Source organism: Gigantopelta aegis, chromosome 14 (genome assembly GCF_016097555.1).
Source record: "Gigantopelta aegis isolate Gae_Host chromosome 14, Gae_host_genome, whole genome shotgun sequence".
In the NCBI taxonomy this organism is placed as follows: domain Eukaryota; kingdom Metazoa; phylum Mollusca; class Gastropoda; order Neomphalida; family Peltospiridae; genus Gigantopelta; species Gigantopelta aegis.
Window position 1 is genome coordinate 35,561,111 of NC_054712.1, and position 19,076 is coordinate 35,580,186.

General features: G+C 35.9%; 1 protein-coding gene across 1 annotated transcript in view; it reads right to left on the bottom strand.

The window, feature by feature from the left end:
* Positions 1 to 1,270: 1,270 nt before the first annotated feature.
* Positions 1,271 to 19,076, bottom strand: part of LOC121388999 (5-oxoprolinase-like) — a 52,330-nt gene continuing 34,524 nt past the window's right edge. The window contains exons 20-34 of the mRNA XM_041520587.1: positions 18,324 to 18,424; positions 17,155 to 17,191; positions 16,139 to 16,249; positions 14,360 to 14,461; positions 12,933 to 13,107; positions 11,920 to 12,029; positions 11,014 to 11,088; positions 9,214 to 9,360; positions 8,175 to 8,309; positions 7,825 to 7,974; positions 7,361 to 7,435; positions 6,460 to 6,542; positions 4,572 to 4,732; positions 3,587 to 3,684; positions 1,271 to 2,306 (exon numbers count right to left, since the gene is read on the bottom strand). Of these exons, the coding sequence (XP_041376521.1) occupies positions 2,160 to 2,306; positions 3,587 to 3,684; positions 4,572 to 4,732; positions 6,460 to 6,542; positions 7,361 to 7,435; positions 7,825 to 7,974; positions 8,175 to 8,309; positions 9,214 to 9,360; positions 11,014 to 11,088; positions 11,920 to 12,029; positions 12,933 to 13,107; positions 14,360 to 14,461; positions 16,139 to 16,249; positions 17,155 to 17,191; positions 18,324 to 18,424 (1,707 nt within the window). The 3' untranslated portion in view covers positions 1,271 to 2,159. The remainder of the gene's footprint in view (positions 2,307 to 3,586; positions 3,685 to 4,571; positions 4,733 to 6,459; positions 6,543 to 7,360; positions 7,436 to 7,824; positions 7,975 to 8,174; positions 8,310 to 9,213; positions 9,361 to 11,013; positions 11,089 to 11,919; positions 12,030 to 12,932; positions 13,108 to 14,359; positions 14,462 to 16,138; positions 16,250 to 17,154; positions 17,192 to 18,323; positions 18,425 to 19,076) is intronic.

The window sequence follows — 19,076 nt, forward strand, 5'->3', positions numbered from 1 at the left end:
CCGATGGGGCGGGGGTAGTGTGATGGTGTGGGGTGGGTTCTCATTCAACCACAGAACACAACTTCATGTGTTCAGACAACGCGTTAATGCCGCCGTGTACCAAAATGACGTCATCAACAATCACGTCGTTCCCTTCTTTGTCGCTCACCCACATGTGCGCTTGCTGCAGCAAGACAATGCCAGGCCGCACACTGCCAGGGCAACACAGGCGTTGCTGGCTCAGCACAACATCCCAACGTTGCCGTGGCCAGCCTTATCACCGGACATGGCGCCTATCGAACACGTCTGGGATGAAATCGGACGTCGCCTTCAGGCTCGCGGACAACCTCAGAATATGCAGGCGCTGGAGGCAGCATTGGTCCATGAATGGAACTCACTCCCTCAGGCATTCTTTCAACGGCTTGTCAACTCAATGAGGAGACGTTGCACTGCCTGTTTGAATGCCCAGGGTGGTCACACGCGATACTGACTTTGACAATGCTACAGGTCGTCTCTTTCACATTTTTAACATGGACCCCCACCCTACTTTATGACATGAAACAATAGCCTAAAAGGAATTCAATCAAAAATTTCCAACACCAATGTGTGCCGAATTGGTGTAGCTCCAAATTAAATGTTGAAATCTTCATTTCGTTTTGTTTTTTTAATATTTTATATCCAATTTAATGAGAACCTGCGTTTCTTTTGCGTTTTAGTATATTTGGATTTTTTTTAATAAGTGGTAGCAATATGCTTCTGTTGAAAGATAAGGCACGTGCTTACCAAATTTAGAGAAACTTTTTAGAGTAAATAAGTTATGTCAATATCAAAGTAGGTAAAGTCAAGCCATTAAACATGTAAAATTATTTTTAAAATATAATTTCAAAGATAAGGCATGTGCTTAAACAACGTTACAAGAATTTTTCAGGGTAAAGACATGCAAGTTATGTCAATATTTGGGTATAAAACGACAAGCCATTATACTGGTAAAATTAAGAAAATTTCTAATTAGAAAGATAAGGCCTGTGCTTAAAGGCATATTGTCACAGACCACTGACCTATTTAATGGCCTAAAAAAGTATTATCTGAACAAAAATAATTTGATTTGTCCCTAAATATACTTTATTCAACCATCTTCATAACCACCATACTACATTTATTAATTATATTTTGCAAAAATATTTGAATTATGGCAATGGTCCATAATTCAAAAACTAAAATTGCCAAGATTCAGTTAAGGTGATGTGATAGCTAGATTTGATTTCCAACAATGAATGTAATGTTTATTTATTATCCATTTTTAGAGAAATAAGGTCCTTAAATCCGTGACAGTATGCCTTTACACAAATTTACACATTCTGAAACTTTTCATGGTAAATAAGTTATGTCAGTAACCCAGTATAAAAAGACGAGCTACTCTGGTAAAATTATGAAAATATCTAATTACAAAAACAGGCACATTCTTAAAGAAATGTACAGAAATTTTTAAAGGGAAATAAGTCACATGTACATGTATGGCAATATCCGAGTATAAAATGACAAGCCATTGTACAGGTAAAATTATAAATTTTCCAATTAGAAAGATAAGGCCTGTGCTTACCAACTTTATAGAAACATTTGTGGGTAAATAAGTTACGTCAATATCTGAGTATAAATGACAAACCGATTCATTGGTGAAGTTATTCCAGATTTGAATTATAAAATTTTCTAACTAGAAAGGCCTGTGCTTACCAACTTTATAGAAACATTTCTGGGTAAATAAGTTACGTCAATATCTGAGTATAAATGACAAACCGATTCATTGGTGAAGTTATTCCAGATTTGAATCATAAAGATAACCTACTTGCCAGAATTGTGTAAATGTCTGAGTAGCAAAGACAATATTCTCCATGGCATTGCTGAAGTTATTCCAGATTTGAATCATAAAAACAACCCATCTTCTTGCCAGAGTTGAGTAAATGTCTGAGTAGCAAGGACAATATATTCTAGGGCCATATCTAGCCTGAAACACTTAGGGGGTTGGAGGCAACAAAAAAAAAAAAAAAAAAAAAAAAAAAAAGGAATCAGGCCACAGTAATCATGTTTTCTCCAGCTACACAAAATTCACATTTTCCTATTTTTACGGGGTGGACTATCCCCATCCATTTCTAGTTACAACCATGCAGCTAATGACTAAGATACTACGCAGACTCCTGGGTCAGTTTGTATTGGTGGACACTGCCTGTCATCATGTCATGTCTTCTCTTCTTCCCCGCTGGCTTCGACACTTCCCGATCAGTGACAGGACCAAACCCTCCACCTCCAGGAGTCTCCAGATGAAAGATATCCTGTACAATAACCAGCATTATTACCCATATGGTTAAAAATATCTTGGTACATATCAAAGTGATACGTCCTACTAGAACGCCAAGTGGAACTTAACACTTCGTGATGTCATCGATTGGCGCACTACAACCTTACAGAAGGTCAACCAAACAAGTTGAGTGATATAAATTAAGATTGATTATGGGTAATAAATAGGATATTAAACTTGCAACCATTTTGTGAAATAATTTTCATTGTCACTCGCTAAAGCTCTTGACAACTGAAAATTATTTCACTCAGGACATAAACATGATACGAAATGGAAGCTTGTTTAGTATCCTATAAATATTTTTCCATTAGCAGAAAGGGATCTTTTATATGCACTTTCCCACAAACACACCGGCCTCGGTGGTGTCGTGGTTAGGCCATCGGTCTACAGGCTGGTAGGTACTGGGTTCGGATCCCAGTCGAGGCATGGGATTTTTAATCCAGATACCGACTCCAAAACCACTTGCACCGACCAGTGATCCATAACTGGTTCAACAGAGGCCATGGTTTGTGCTATCCTGCCTGTGGGAAGCACAAATAAAAGATCCCTTGCTGCTAATCGGACCTTGCTGCTAATGCAAAAATCCTAACACTCGTTTCATGAAATCAGTGTGACACACAAGCTCGTATAATAATCTCTATTTATGTACCAATTGTGTTGGGACAGGATCGTACAACCTATAACACAGCTACATCCCATGGTGGGCCACCACATAAAATAACAATAAGTCTATTAACTAATGAGAAGCTTATGCAAGGTATCCTCCGGTTCACCGTTTCAATGGGGGACCTGGTCTTCATATGAAAAAAAGGTTGTTTTGTTTAACAACACCACTAGCACACATTGATTAATTAATCATCGGCTATTGGATGTAAAACATTTTGCAATTCTGACACAGTCATCAGAGGAAACCTGTTACATTTTTCCATCAGTAGCAAGGGATCTTTTGTATGCACTTTCCCACAGACAGGACAGCACATACCATGACCAGTTGTGGTGCACTGGTTGGAATGAGACAAAACCACAATCAGTTGAATGGATCCACAGAGGTGGTTTGATCCTGCGACGCAAGCACCTCAGGCCTCCCTATGATACAGATATGTTCTGTAGTACATAATTTGCAGAAAGGAAGGAAATGTTTTATTTAACGACGCACTCAACACATTTTATTTACGGTTATATGGCGTCAGTAATTTGCAGAAGTTATGTCTTGTGAAATGTTAACTGAACCAAATTAATAAAAGCATTACATACCCCTGGTCCTACTCTAACTGATGTCTTTGCTCCAAGATTTATGATTCGACCATCTTTGTAAAATAACAGATTCTTTCCAGTTTGTCCTGGTTCACCTCCTATAAAGACAGTAAATTGATCCAAAAAAAAACCCAGCATGGATAACAAATAATTAACTCAGGTTTTCGCACAAAGATCAAAATATAGTGGAATGCAAAGAATATATAGAAAGGAATGTTTGTTTAACATATTTTGCCTTAGTAGGGCAGTAAAGATATGGAAATTTACACGATAAATGTCCATGCTATATTTCTACATTCATCTAAAAATGTACTGAAGGCCGACAAAGGGACATACATTTAACAGGAGTGAAGCAAAGTTAATTTTCAGATTTTCAGAATGTTTTAAACATGAACTTGTGATTCTGAAAAACTAATTTTTCAACATAACCAATGCTGGTTATCGGCCCTCAATGTGTTTTATTACATACCTATTCAATCGTATTATAGTGATAAAGACATTTTCAAACAGTGTGATAAAATTATCTTGTATCACACATATGTGCGATATGAATCGGAACTTGTTAAATGAGGAATTCTCTTTTTATTTTTATTGGAGTTAGCGCCTTTTTATTACTGACACCATGTCTGATTTACAAATTATATCACATCGTATTTGAAACATGACACAAGATTGCCGCAGAGTATGATTCTTAACGTTAAGTAAATCCATGAAAGAAGGATTGAATAATAGATTTAAGAAAGTGTATTATGACGTTAAATTAAAACATATTTTTGTAAAAAATAAAAGAAGGTATGTAATAAATACAGAACTCCACATACATTGAATTTGCTTCCTATTTATTGCACTCGTTTATTTTGCACAAGAACATAACATCTGACTGCTACGCGGTATCATGGTATATATTCTTGTGCAAAATAAACTTGTGCAATAAATAGCAAGCGAAAACAACGTATGTGAAGTTCTGTACATATATCCAGCTCACCATTCATTCCATACGGTTTTAACACTCGTCTTTCCGTGAGCACGGACAGGGTGAGGTGTTTCCGGAACAGCAGTTCACGAACCACTCCGTCGCCACCGCAGTACTTCCCCTTGCCACCAGTTCCCGAGTTCAAGTCAAATCTCTTCACTACCACTGGATATCTGAGTGAAGAAATACAGTACACGACTCAACAATAAGGTTACCTAGCAACCAAGTGAAACCACTTCACTACTGGATATCTGAGTGAATATATATGGTACATGACTCAACAATAAGGTCACCTAGCAACCAAGTGAAATTGCTTCACTACTACTGGATATCTGAGTGAAGAAATACAGACCACGACTCAACAATAAGGTCACCTAGCAACCAAGTGAAATCGCTTCACTACTACTGGATATCTGAGTAAAGAAATACAGACCACGACTCAACAATAAGGTCACCTAGCAACCAAGTGAAATCTCATTACTACTACTGGATATCTGAGTGAAGAGATACAGACCACGACTCAACAATAAGGTCACCTAGCAACCAAGTGAAATCTCTTCACTACTACTGGATATCTGAGTAAAGAGATACAGACCACGACTCAACAATAAGGTCACCTAGCAACCAACTGAAATCGCTTCACTACTACTGGATATCTGAGTGAAGACATACAGACCACGACTCAACAATAAGGTCACCTAGCAACCAAGTGAAATTGCTTCACTACTACTGGATATCTGAGTGAAGAATACAGACCACGACTCAACAATAAGGTCACCTAGCAACCAACTGAAATCGCTTCACTACTACTGGATATCTGAGTGAAGAAATACGGTACACGACTCAACAATAAGGTCACCTAGCAACCCACAGATGATCTTCTTAATGTCTGTAATTAATCTAGTTGAAAATGCAAAGTTCAAGTTTGTTTTCTTTAGTACACACTGATCAGTTAATCGGCTATTGGATATAAACAATTTGGTGATTCTGACATAAGCTTCAGAGGAAATATTCTACATTTGTCCATTGGTTATGGTCATAGGGTTTAACATGCACATTCAGAGCAAGCTGTTGTAGTGCACGCCTGTCATGGGTGCAGGTGTTGACTTCCACATGCTACTCCATCCAGGACAGGAATATTTGTCTATTAGCAGTAAGTGATCTTTTATATGCGAGTTTCCGGACAGTATAGCACATATCATGGCCGTTGATATTCCAGTTGTGAGGATGAGATGGGATTGACTATACAAGCTATCTCCTAGAACCGATAATTACTGGTTCATGTAACTATTCTTACTTTACTATGTCCACACCATCCACACAGGCATGCAGTAAAACAGACTGAAAACCACCCAGCTGGCCATTTACGCCTTTTTGACTTTGTTAGTTTGTATATTTTACACTTAAAAAGATGAAAACATAAAACAGCTTGTGTAAATAAAGATCATAGATGCAAGTGCTACACGAACAATCAATATGAAATGTAATCACATATAAACAGTTTTTTTTCCAAAGGCTGAACATGATTTCATTAAATTTGAACTTATTTTCGTGCTTATATCCAATTAAAATTCAAGCACGCTGTCCTGGGCACACACCTCAGCTATATGGGCTGTCTGTCCAGGACAGTGGGTTAGTTGCTAATGGTTAATGAGAAAGAAGAGGGGGTCATGATCTACCCATCGAGTCATTAAAACTCGCTCTGGGTAGGAGCCAGTACCGGGATGCGAACCCTTTACCTACTAGCCTTAAATGTATGTCCGATAGCTTAACCAAAACACCACCGAGGCCAGTTAAACATGATTAAAATTATTTTATTTTCAATATAAATTTCTTATTATGTTTCTCTCAGTACCAACTACAATTATGGATGTTTATATTACAGACAAGAAAACTGTACCTCCTTTCCACAATCTCCGGATCTGTGATTCTGGTGTTGGTCATGTGAGTATGTATTCCACTTCGACCATGCCATGTCGGACCCTATAACAGACAATATGCAGGTTTTCAACTCTTGTTTACCAAATATAAACTCAGTACATTTTATAAAATATATTTTAATATATACATTCAATTTGGTATTTTTATGACATAAGATATATTATGCATTTGAAATCATATTCCTGGCTGTTTACTATTACTTAGTGGTATAGTGTTAACATTTATAAATAAATTAAATTGTATTTTTCTTGTGCTTTATTATCAAGTTGATTCTTTAAAATCATTTAATGCTTTAGTCAGAGATTTACGTTTATGTACTATTATTTGGTGGTATAGTGTCAACATTTAAAAATAAACAAAACTGCATCTTTCTTGTGCTTCATTATCAACTTGATTCTATAAAATCATAAATGATATGTAGCAGATGGTCACAGGCTATATTTCATTTCCACCTACTATTTTGTTCTTCATGATATCCATCTGGAGTAACATAATTATAGGATATTAAACAAGCTTCCATTTCGTAACATGTTTATGTCCCGAGTGAAATAATTTTCAAAACATTATTTCATGAGGGACATAAACATGATACGAAATGGTAGCGAGTTTAATATCCTATTTATTACCCATAATCGATCTTACTTTATATCACTCATCTCATTTCCTTAACATTCCCATACGGCTATAGTGCGCCAATTGATGATGTCATCGTGTGATGTCAAAAGTGATACGTCCCTCTTGGCATTCTAATGGGACGTATCACTTTGATATGTACCAAGATATTTTTAACCACACGGGTTAATAACATCAAATATTTACTGAATCGATACACGATAATGAAAACTACAAACGTAACTTACAGCACCCGCCCCTCCTGCAACCGTCTCGTAATATCCAACCTCTGAGTCGCCAAACGTAATGTTGTTCATACAGCCCTGCAAATCAACAGCACATCTGAGTGACAAAACAAATATCTATTCTCTGCGTAACGCAGTCCAAGGGATATATTGACCAAGTCCTGATGGCACACACTGTCAGGTGTTTCATCTAGTCTATAGAATGACAGTCACACCGACAGTATGAACCCCGATTCAGGATATCACCCACTCATGAATCACTGTGAAACCAGTGATGATGCCATTATTTTTTTTGCAAACCAAGCAGATCCTGCCTCATCAATGGCATAGCAAATGTAGACAAAATGTTTAATCTTCTTACAAAATACTTACAAAAATCAACTGAACTTTATTACTTGACAAGGTAGTGTAAAACAACTGGACATGACTACAACAGAATAAAAATACAGCACTGTGAAATGACTGACCTGCGATGCAGCACATGCACTGAATGCTTTGAAGACAACATCGACAATTCTCTGTGAGGTGAGAACGTTTCCCCCTACGACAGCGGCGTTCTCCGACGGATCCAACAGACTACCTTTAGGTATGACAAGCTTCACAGGATTCAAACAACCCTGCAAACAGAACACGACACTGGAATATCTCTCCACCCACCATAAGTGTACTAGACTGGGGGAGGCTGTAGAAAATCCTGAAATTTGGGCAAAAAAATTATAAGAAATATTCGGGTAAAATGAGCTGACCTGAATCTTTTCTCCATGTAAAATATTAAATTTTGGAGAACAAATACGAAAACATGACATTTTATACAAACCTGGTTGAGCGGTACATTGTGTCCAATCATGCATCGCAAACAGTAAATCAATCCTGATAGAGTTACTGCCCTTGGTGCATTACAGTTGCCATGGACCTCATATCCAGTTCCTGAGAAGTCAAATACTGCAGTTCCCTAAAAATACACATTAACATTCATACTGACCAATTTTAACAAATTTTGGAGGAAAATAGACAAGCATGTTTCATGCACAAATACACCAATTTATTAATATATAAATTTAAACAAAAAATAATAATAATTTGTTCAGCTGTTGACAATATCTAATACTTGTCAGAATATACACCAGTCAATAGAACTGCATATTTTCTTTTCACTGTCTAGACCAAGTGACACAGTAACAATACTTTTGACAACTGCAGCCATTAGTGTTGTGGGCGAGACATAGCCCAGTATTAAAGAGCTCATTTGATGTGCGGTCGGTTTAGGATCGATCTCCGTCGGTTATTTCTCATTCCAGCCAGTGCTCCACAACTGGTGTAACAAAGGCCGTGGTATGTACTATTCTGTCTGTGGGATGGTGCATATAAAAGATCCCTTGCTGCTAATCGAAAAGAGTAGCTTATGAAGTGGCAACAGCAGGCTTCCTCTCTCTATATCTGTGTGGTCCTTTACATTTTATGTACACTTTCAAACAATTTGAAACTCATAACCACCCACTAGGGTCACTTCAGATGTGTTTCACTTTTATTACATAAGTAAAGTACTCTTATAATGAACCAAAAGGTACCATGATAGTTAGTTTGTATAAGTTGGTTATTAATGTATAGGCAGATAAAACGGGACTTTACGATCAGTTCGTTCTATGCAGTAGTTTGTTCTAAGCGTGTTCGTTATAAGTGTACTTTACTGTACCTTCAAATTATTTTCTGGCAGAAAGCCTGGATACGTATCACAAAAAGAACTCAAGAAAACTTCCATCATCTGTTATGGTTGGAATGTTCAGACCAACCATAAGGAAAAAAAGAGTGAAATGCATTGAGGTCAGAGGTGAAGTTAATGTATGAAAAGAAATTACCTTTTCTTCATCAATGTCTACACTGAGATTGATTTTTGTTCCATCATCCATGTAATCTTCTGCATGCAGAGTTGTGGTTCCTGTCCTGGACTTAGTTTGAGCTGCAATTTCCCTGAGCATGTCTCTCACTGCTACTTCAGCATTGTTCTGAAAAACAAAAGGCAATTAGTGTGTTTTTAAAAGTAATAATGATTAGGGGTATAACGATATACTTGAATATTCAATGCACTGAACAGTGATCTATATCGTAGTTGCATTTGTATTTATCACTAGCTGAAGCGAATACACGAATACATATATGTAATGCTAAAATTTGTATGTACAATTTATGTTTCTAATTCACATTAACTAAAATGCAATACTGATTCGATTGTTTTGATAATGTCCAGACCAGTTTTGTAGTAGATCAAGTGCACAGACCGATCCTTTTTTTATTCAATGCATTGGACTGGTACCCTACGTGTACCTTCATTTTGCTTCTGTTGAAAAAAACCCACCCATGATTAATACGTTTTTACTTTTAAAAAAACTAAACTCTTCTTCCTTTCTGCAAAACCTTTTCACTTGAATACACATTTGTATTCGTTACCTCATATTTGTGATATGTATCATATTCGCCACCAGATGTATTCGTTACACTCTTAATATTTATTCTGTTTCCGCTTTTTAGAGATTCTTACTCAGATGTCAGGGATTTATCCAGGCTTTCTGTGGGTCCAAACATAGGCCCCTTCCCAGAGGAAAGTGGCACTGAAAATTCCCAATTGGATATATAAATATTTATAATTACAGTTGTGTATGTTTGTGGTAATGAATTAATTTAACAACGGTGCATTGCATCACTCAATGACCTAAAAAACCATCCCAACTGTGATTAAATTCTGCTAATTTTCCCAATCTCTTCAGACACGTCACTCCTGGATAAATTCCTGGAAGTATTATTAATCTAGATTCCAATCATCCACAAAACATTCACTTGTGTCTGAATCTGCCAGCATCTAAAAGGCTGAATTTTTCCACTGTGTCAAGGGAACCTAGTTCTGGTTAAGAGATCTGTATTTCCTTCTGTATTCTTCACATTATGATATCAGTAACTATTTCCCCAAATGGTCAATGGTTGTCATTGGTGATGGCATTCATGTTTTCCATTATTACCTTTTGCATATCACTATCACTTTCATTATCTTAAAGGTTTAGCAAGATGGTTGTAAGCATCTCTTAACAATGCTTGAAATGACATCTGAACACTCTAATGCAGTCAGACTGGTCACAGTTCACATCTGGTATGTGTGGTTATTATATATACTTCTGCTGCAGATGGAATGATAAAAGGTTGGGATACGGGGTGTGACAAAGGACATGGTTTTGCAATCAAACACACACAAATGGAGGGAGATGGAGAGGGAGTGGGAGGTGGAGAGGGAGAGGGAGAGGGAGAGGGAGTGGGAGAGGGAGGGAGAGAGAGAGAGAGAGAGAGAGAGAGAGAGAGAGAGAGAGAGAGAGAGAGAGAGAGAGAGAGAGAGAGAGAGAGAGAGAGAGAGAGAGAGAGAGAGACAGACAGACAGACAGACAGACAGAGACAGAGACAGAGACAGAGACAGACAGAGACAGAGACAGAGACAGAGAGACAGAGACAGAGAGACAGACAATAAGACAGAGGTGTAAGGATGTTATTTTTAAACACTTGGGTTGGTATGAATATAAGACTTGTTAGCCAGCAGTGGATGAAGGTGAATAAACAGATTAACCATATGGGTAATGATATAGAAAATGTGCCAACCATCATAATGCATCACAAACCTGAATGTGAGCCATGTATGCTTGCACCACATGAAGACTATATTCTTCTATCAATTCCGATACTAGATTTATACCCTGTATATAAGAACGAAAACACATTAAAGCTGCAATCTTGTTTCTCTATTTCAATATATAATAAAAGTAATGTCTCTGTTTAAAACCACAAGTTTAAAATCTCAACGTTTTGTCAACTATCCATCCAATATAACATCATATACTGAAACTAAACAAAAACAACAGTTACTACAGTTTCAATAAACTTGTGTGTTTTTGCTAACAGGTATGGCCATCTGATTTAATGCAATATAAAAAAAACCTCATCCGCGTTTCTTTTTGGTATACATTGTACAACTAAGAAGTTCTTAAATGGGATGCTCTCAATGTTTCAATAAGGCCAACAATGTACTTTATGCGACTTAAACTACAGGAAATTTAAATCAAAGAATGGGGTCTGAAGGGAAGGTAATTAACATTGAGGATCTACTGAAATGCTTGAATATTTAAAATATATTTGAGATTGCAACTTTAAAATATAAATATATTAAAGGGACGTTCTCATTATGTGACGAGTTGCACCAACTAGTCACATGCGATTGAATCATACTGTGAGAACACCTATACGTTCCAATTTTTGTAGGTCTAACAAATCGCATAATGAGAACACCGCTTAAATAATTCATATTTTAGATGTTAGCATTTTAAAGCACATGTATTATAATTAAATAAAATTATTAATAACTAAATCACCCATATTTTTGGATACAAAACATAAATAATAAATAAAGGCTATTCATTCTCGGTGGCTAAGAGTATGTGTCCGAGGTGACATGAAACCAATTGCACTCACTAGATACACTGACAGACCTGTTTGATTTCCTTAGTTATAATGTTAACTGAATTTAAAACCTTTTGATTGGCAGCAACTTGGGCCCGCAAGTCACTGAGATTGTCGTGAAGATTTCTCGATCCACTACTACCGGGAATACGAGCTGGTGCCATGAACTCCGCAATTACACCTACAACAAAATATATAAATATTGTAAGACATACAATTACACCTACAACAAAATATATCATGTAAGACACATATTACACCTACAACAAAATATATCATGTAAGACACACATTACACCTACAACAAAATACATGTATATCATGTAAGACACACAATTACACCTACAACAAAATATATAAATACTGTAAGACACACAATTATACCTACAACAAAATATATAATGTAAGACACACATTACACCTACAACAAAATATATAAATACTGTAAGACACACAATTACACCTACAACAAAATATATAAATAATGTAACACACATAATTAAAAGCACTGAGATCACAAACATACATAAAGTTTGTTTTGTTTAACAACACCACTAGAGCACATTGATTTATTAATCATCGGCTATTGGATGTCAAACATGGTAATTTTGACATATAGTCTTAGAGAGGAAAGCTGTTACCTTTTTCCATTAGTAGCAAGGGATCTTTTATATTCATTATCCCAGAGACAGGAGAGCACATACCACGGCCTTTGAAATAGTCTAATGGGCCCACCGATGGTGATCAATCCCAAACTGACTGTGCATCAAGTAAGCGCTTTACCACTAGGCTACGTCCCGCCCTGCAAATTAATTGAATCTGGCAAATATATTTCAATGTTTAATCACCAGAAAGCTACTTTGAAAACTGCATGCTGTCTGTAGATCTAGTGATATTTTGGCTAATTCAAACTTGTATTTGGCTACAAACTTTCTAAACTAAATAATTTAAATTAAATAATTTTCTGGAGTTCAGCTTAAACTCTGTATACAGATGAAGAAGATAATGAGATAAATAATGAAGTTGCAGTATTTGCCTTTCTGTACCATACTAGACTATTTTGGATATTTTTTAACATTCTGCACCTTCTTCATTGAAGTGTCCTTCCTGGACTATTTTGAAAGACTTGAAGACTGCGCCCTCCTCGTGTATGGATGTTGAGTGGGGCGGCATGGAGCCCGGCGTGATCCCACCAATATCGGCGTGGTGGCCTCGACTTGCCACAAAGAACACAGCCGTCTTCACACCTTTGTGGAAAACCTGCAAGTATCGTATCTACTGAACAAAAATTCCATGGAAATAATGTTTTGTCTACCGTAACAAATTTCTGGTGCATTTTTATGAAAATCCATAGGTACAACTACAAACCAAGTTTCAGTGACCTAGAACATATGCATACATGTACATGTACATCAGGGCTTCTAGAATTTTTATAAAATCCACTAGCCATGGCCCTACTTTACTTTAAGTTAATAAATTTTTTATTAATAGTAATAATGTCACATAGAGTGAGATAGAGCTTAAAAACACTACGATTGGGGCATGGGGGTAGGGGCAGGATATTCATATTTATAAAATAAACTTAAATGCAGTATTTGTCAACTTTTTTTCACTAGCCATCGGGCATGGCAATGGTAGTTATTTACTAGCCCAACATTGAATATCACTAGCCATGGGAGTGGGGCTACCATAATGTAGAAGCCCTGTGTACATGTACATGTAGTTTGTGAGAAACTGATTTAAATGTGAAACTTTAACATTAAACTTTAACATTAAACTTTAATGGAAAAGTTAACGTCATCAGCATGGCTTTTGTCAGGAGAGTAATATCTATATCTGGGCCCGTGCTTATAAAACTTAAAGTCTAGACTTTAATAAAGTCCAGACTTTAACGTCATGCTATTTGAATGGTGTTGCCATGACGTTAAAGTCTGGACTTTATTAAAGTCTAGACTTTAAGGTTTATAAGCACGGGGCCTTGTCTTTTTACTTCGTAAAGGTGAGACAAAAAATCATCTGGTGGTAAAATGTATTAATAAGATTGTCAACGAAAAAAAAGAAATATTTGAAAATGTATATGTTACAAAGAAAATAAAAATCAGAATAAGACTTTTGACAAGCTGATTTTTATTGTCGAAAATTTGTCATAAATGCTGAAACAGCAATATATAAACAAATTAGGAACATCACTTTTTACAATACAACAAAAATAACCTTAATTTAATACGTTAAAAACAAAGTCCTCACTAAAACATTTAAACTTTTAGGGTTTGAACTTGTGCTAAAATATAGATCTATTTAACAGTTCAATAAAATGAATGATTGTTTAACGACACCCCAGTAGAAAAGTAAATAACTTTTAGTAAATTCCATAGAATGAAAAAAGGCGGTCCCTGTGGGATGGACTATAAGTTTAATTATAAATTGTATGGATAACAATGTAAAGCAATAAATTATAAGCAAAAGCTAGATAAAGACACACAGAAAGAAGAACACCTAGTGTACAACATACCGGTGTGATAACCGTCAGGTCAGGGAGGTGACTTCCTCCGGCCTGGGGGTGGTTGCTCAGTATCACATCACCATCTCGAAAATTGTTCCCGAGATGCTTCAGCTGAAAAACATAACGGAAAGACAATTTTTTTCTAGTGGGATTGGTCGACAGGCTACAAGCATATATTAGGAACTCTCCCTACATTTTTTTACAAACAAGCTGTGACAAGATGACAGACTACGTACATTTATAATAACTAACAATAATAAAACATAACAGTAGAAAATTAACATAAAAGTGAGGCTACAGAAAGGAAAAGAATGTACAGAGAAACGAGACAGGTAGAAAAATGTAACAGTGCTATTAAGTTTCAAAACTTTTAGTGCTTACAATAAAGTCATGAACGGATGTTAAAATGTCTATATTGTCCTGATTAGCTAAGTGTAGATTGCCAAATAATAAAATGTTATGATTAACATGTAGATATTTCTGTAAGTGGGTATTTCAATGCATCCTGAACAGAGGGCAATGACACAAGAAATGTTCAGCATCTTCCACATGATGTCGACAAGAGGTATTTGGTTTAGCAAGATTCTGTTCTGTACATATATGTAATACGGGACCGCGAAAAATGTGAACTTTTGAAGGAATTCTGGTTAACTGATGGGTTTCTCATGGGACCAAGTAAATAAAAAGTCCATTTATAGGCCCATGGGTATTTGGTTCAGAGACTTCTGTTCTGTACATTCACTTAAGAAGAGACCATGAAAAAATTTCCAGTTTAAAGGTATTCTGGTTTACTGAGGGGTTTCACTATAAAGCTATCAGGTGTATACATGTAAGTGGCCATTCACAGTTGGCAGCATTAATATACCCTGTCTTGTACACATCCACCGGGGGAATCTCAGAGAATGTGCCCAAGCCAGTTGTGCTTGAACCTTCAGTGGATGTAAGCACGAGTCAAATGGTTGATTGATTGACATTAATATATTCACACAAAAAACTAATTTCAGAAACCCACCAACCACCCATGTTCCTACATCCAAATTAGTACTTTCCCACACAAATTAGTTCTTGAAAAAGCTCTCTTAATAATCAACAGCAAAAAGGTATTTTAATAAGCACTTTCTACAACAGATTACACTGCTTTTGATATACAAGTCATGCAGCTCTGGCTGAAACAAAAACATCACTGAGTGACTTGACACTACGGATCACCACAGTTCAAGCAAGTTCTCTAGCAAAAATCCTTTTCTTGCTATTTCAAAAACAAAACCATACTGGTCTGCCCAATATAAAATTTGGCACAGACCAGTAAATTATATATTTACTTATGGAAAAAAAAGTTTCTATGCATGTATTGCACAATGTATAATATTTAACGGTATTGAAGGGAAAATCAAATAGTTTTCAAGAAATTATTTATTGGTCATTTGTAAACATTATGAGATGATTTACAGAATTATGGTGTGTTCACATGAGTCACAAATTTCAACTATTTACAAACTTTACTGATGGTTTGAGACCATTTTGTGAGGTGCACAGGAACGTTTTTCTGCAAGTACATGTATATATTTTGTGGACTTGTTATACGAGCATGTGTATCACGTCCCAAAATTATATCATTCATTGGTTACGTGAAATCATTATCACACATGTGTCATATTGGTTATATTTCCCTGTGTATCCTAAAATACGTGAATAATAAATACAATTAGTAGGGGGTACTCTTATTTTTGCTTAATTTTAGAAACTATGTTTTGAAAACACTAAACTGCTATGTTTTCAAATTATCACCTGATACTGAACAGTCTCCTGCATGGCTCCTAGGTGAACTGGAATGTGAGGAGCATTGGCTACCAGACCACCATCTGGGCCAAACAAGGCACAGGAGAAATCCAGCCTTTCCTGCAATAGAAAAAACAAAGTTAAAGGTATTAAAACACCAAAACAAGATATTAAACAGCATCCAATAGCCAATGATTAATTAATCACGGGACGGGACGTAGCCTAGTGGTAAAGCGCTTGCTTGATGCAGTCGGTTTCAGATTGATCGCCATCGGAAGGCCCACTGGGCTATTTCTCGTTCCGGAGAAGTGCACCACGACTGGTATATCTGTGGGATGGTGAATACAAAAGATCCCTTGCTACTAATGGAAAAATGTAGCGGGTTTCCTCTCTAAGACTATATGTCAAAATTACCAAACATTTGACATCCAATAGTCAATGATTAATAAATCAATCAGCTGTAGGGGTGTTGTTAACCATAACAAATGTCCTGTCTGTGGGATGGTGCATATAAAAGATCCCTTGATGCTAATCAAAAAGAGAATTGTCGATAACGGGTTTCCTCTCTCAATATCTGTGTGGTCCTTAACCATGTTCGACGCTATATAACTGTAAATAAACTGTGTTGAGTGCATTGTTAAATAAAACATTTCCATCCTTCCATAACAAACTTTACACAAACTTTTCAATTAATTAATGTGCTATAGTGGTGTTGTTAAAACAAATGTTAAGGTATTAAACATAAAATACTTACTATATAGTAACCAAACCATATTCTCCTTTCTATGAAAGTTGGTCTAAACAGGCACAGTATGACATTATGATTTAGTTTTTTCTTTGTTTCTCTAGTTTAACATATTGAAAATAATTAAATTATTATCCTTCAGTCATTTTGTTTATAAAATGTAGGCAGGGGCTGTAATATAAGCTTTTACCTGTTGCAATCCTGAAGCATTATTGTTTATTGAACAGTAATAAATCTTGTTTAGATTACATAAAAACACAAAACAGTCATGCATTCTCACCTTGATGTTTGTTGATATGGCAGTCCTACGAAGAACTCTAAAAACATTAAATAAAATCAATAATTAATACAAAATTTCTAAATTAAATGCAACTTCAAATCTTGATTTTCATTACACATTATCTCTAGTTCTTTGTCAAATATTTATGACTAGATTTCTTTTCTCTTTTTTTTTTTTGAGTTGTGGAATTGTTTCAATTCACATGAATGACTATAAAATGACAGGCAAAGGTCATGTAATTTTTGGAAATGATGTCATAACATGACGTTGCTTCCCCAGTCTTAGCTCAGACTGTGCATGTGGAATATTACCTCATTTCGTCATCTCATTCTAGTTGTGGTTGAAACATTTTGAGACGGTCCTTGTTATTCATAAACAAAACAAAAAATTAAAAAATATGGATAATAAAGAAATTATTCGACTCACATGTGAGTTGTACTGATTTTACAAAACTCGTGTCAGGATTCATGTATTACCCTCGCTCTCGCTCGGGCGATAAAAAAATCCCGACACTCGTTTCATAATATCAGTACAATACACAAGCTCGTATAATAATCTCTATTTACCATACTGAGCTGCGATATTTAATCCTTTCGTAGTATTTTAAAAATTCACATTTTAAGGGTAGCTTCCACATACAAGACTGTAACGATGTCACCATTATCGACTTCACTGAGATTGCATAGGGCAAAAAGAATGTAATTTTGTGCTCGATGCCATTATGCCTTTTTATGGAATACTCCCCAAGAGGGGTGAAAGGATATGACTTAATTTTAACAATGTCATAACATGTTGAGACAAAAGCAAATGTGATGTCATATTATTAAAACAAAATTAAAGTTTGTTTTGTTTAAAGACACCACTAGAGCACATTGATTTTATATTAATTAGTCATGTATTTCGGAGGCTTTCACCCCTCTCAAGGAGTATTTTATAAAAAAGTAAAATGGCCGACGACAAAAAACTGCATGTATTTTGCCCTATGTGATCTCAGCGAAGTCCATATTGGTGACATCATTACAGTCTCATATGTGGAATCTGTGTCACTGTAATGTTTTTTTCGCAACTTGTGTTTGGACAAAATTTTGGGGGAAATGTAACCGTAATTAAAGGTAGGAGAGTAATATATCATAGTTGTTAACTATTTGGTTCAGACATTAATAATGTACCTTCCCATTTGTTCTGCAATACTCATGAATCTGTGAGAAAAGATTGACAACTGAATAGCATCCAACTCTGGACCAACTGTGGCGAGTGTTCCTTGGCCTATCTGAAAAATAATTGAGTCAGATTCTTAATGTATAAAACATGGCAAAAACACTGGGTTTACATTATCACTGCTTAACCTGAACAAGATGTATTTGTGATCGATCATCAGTGTGCACAAAGCAGTCAATGATCAGTGACCAGTTAAAATTATGTGGTTCGCATACGAAGTGGTTCTTGCTTAAAGAGACATTTCCAAGTTTGCTGCATTTTAACATGTTTCAAACTAATAAAATATTTCTACGATTAAACTTACATATTAAATATATTTTCTTGTTTAGAATATCAGTGTTTATATATTCAATGTGTTTCTGGTCATCGTCATATTTGTAAGAAGCCCAAACTGGATTTTGTCTTCAAATAATTTCGTATGGACGAAAAAATATTTTTTCGGAAATAAAATGAAATTTAACCTAGTACAAATATTAGAACGATCAGAAACACATTTAATATACAGCCACCAATATTTTATGCAGAAAAATATATTTGATATGTAATTACAATCGTTAAAAAGTCTCTGTTAGTCGATAACATCTTAAAAATTGCAGCGAACTCAGGAATGTCCCTTTAATTCTGATGTGGCTAATAGAGAGAAATATTTTGGGTCAAATTTACAAGGCCTGTTTTTGACTTACACACATACAACTACATGCATT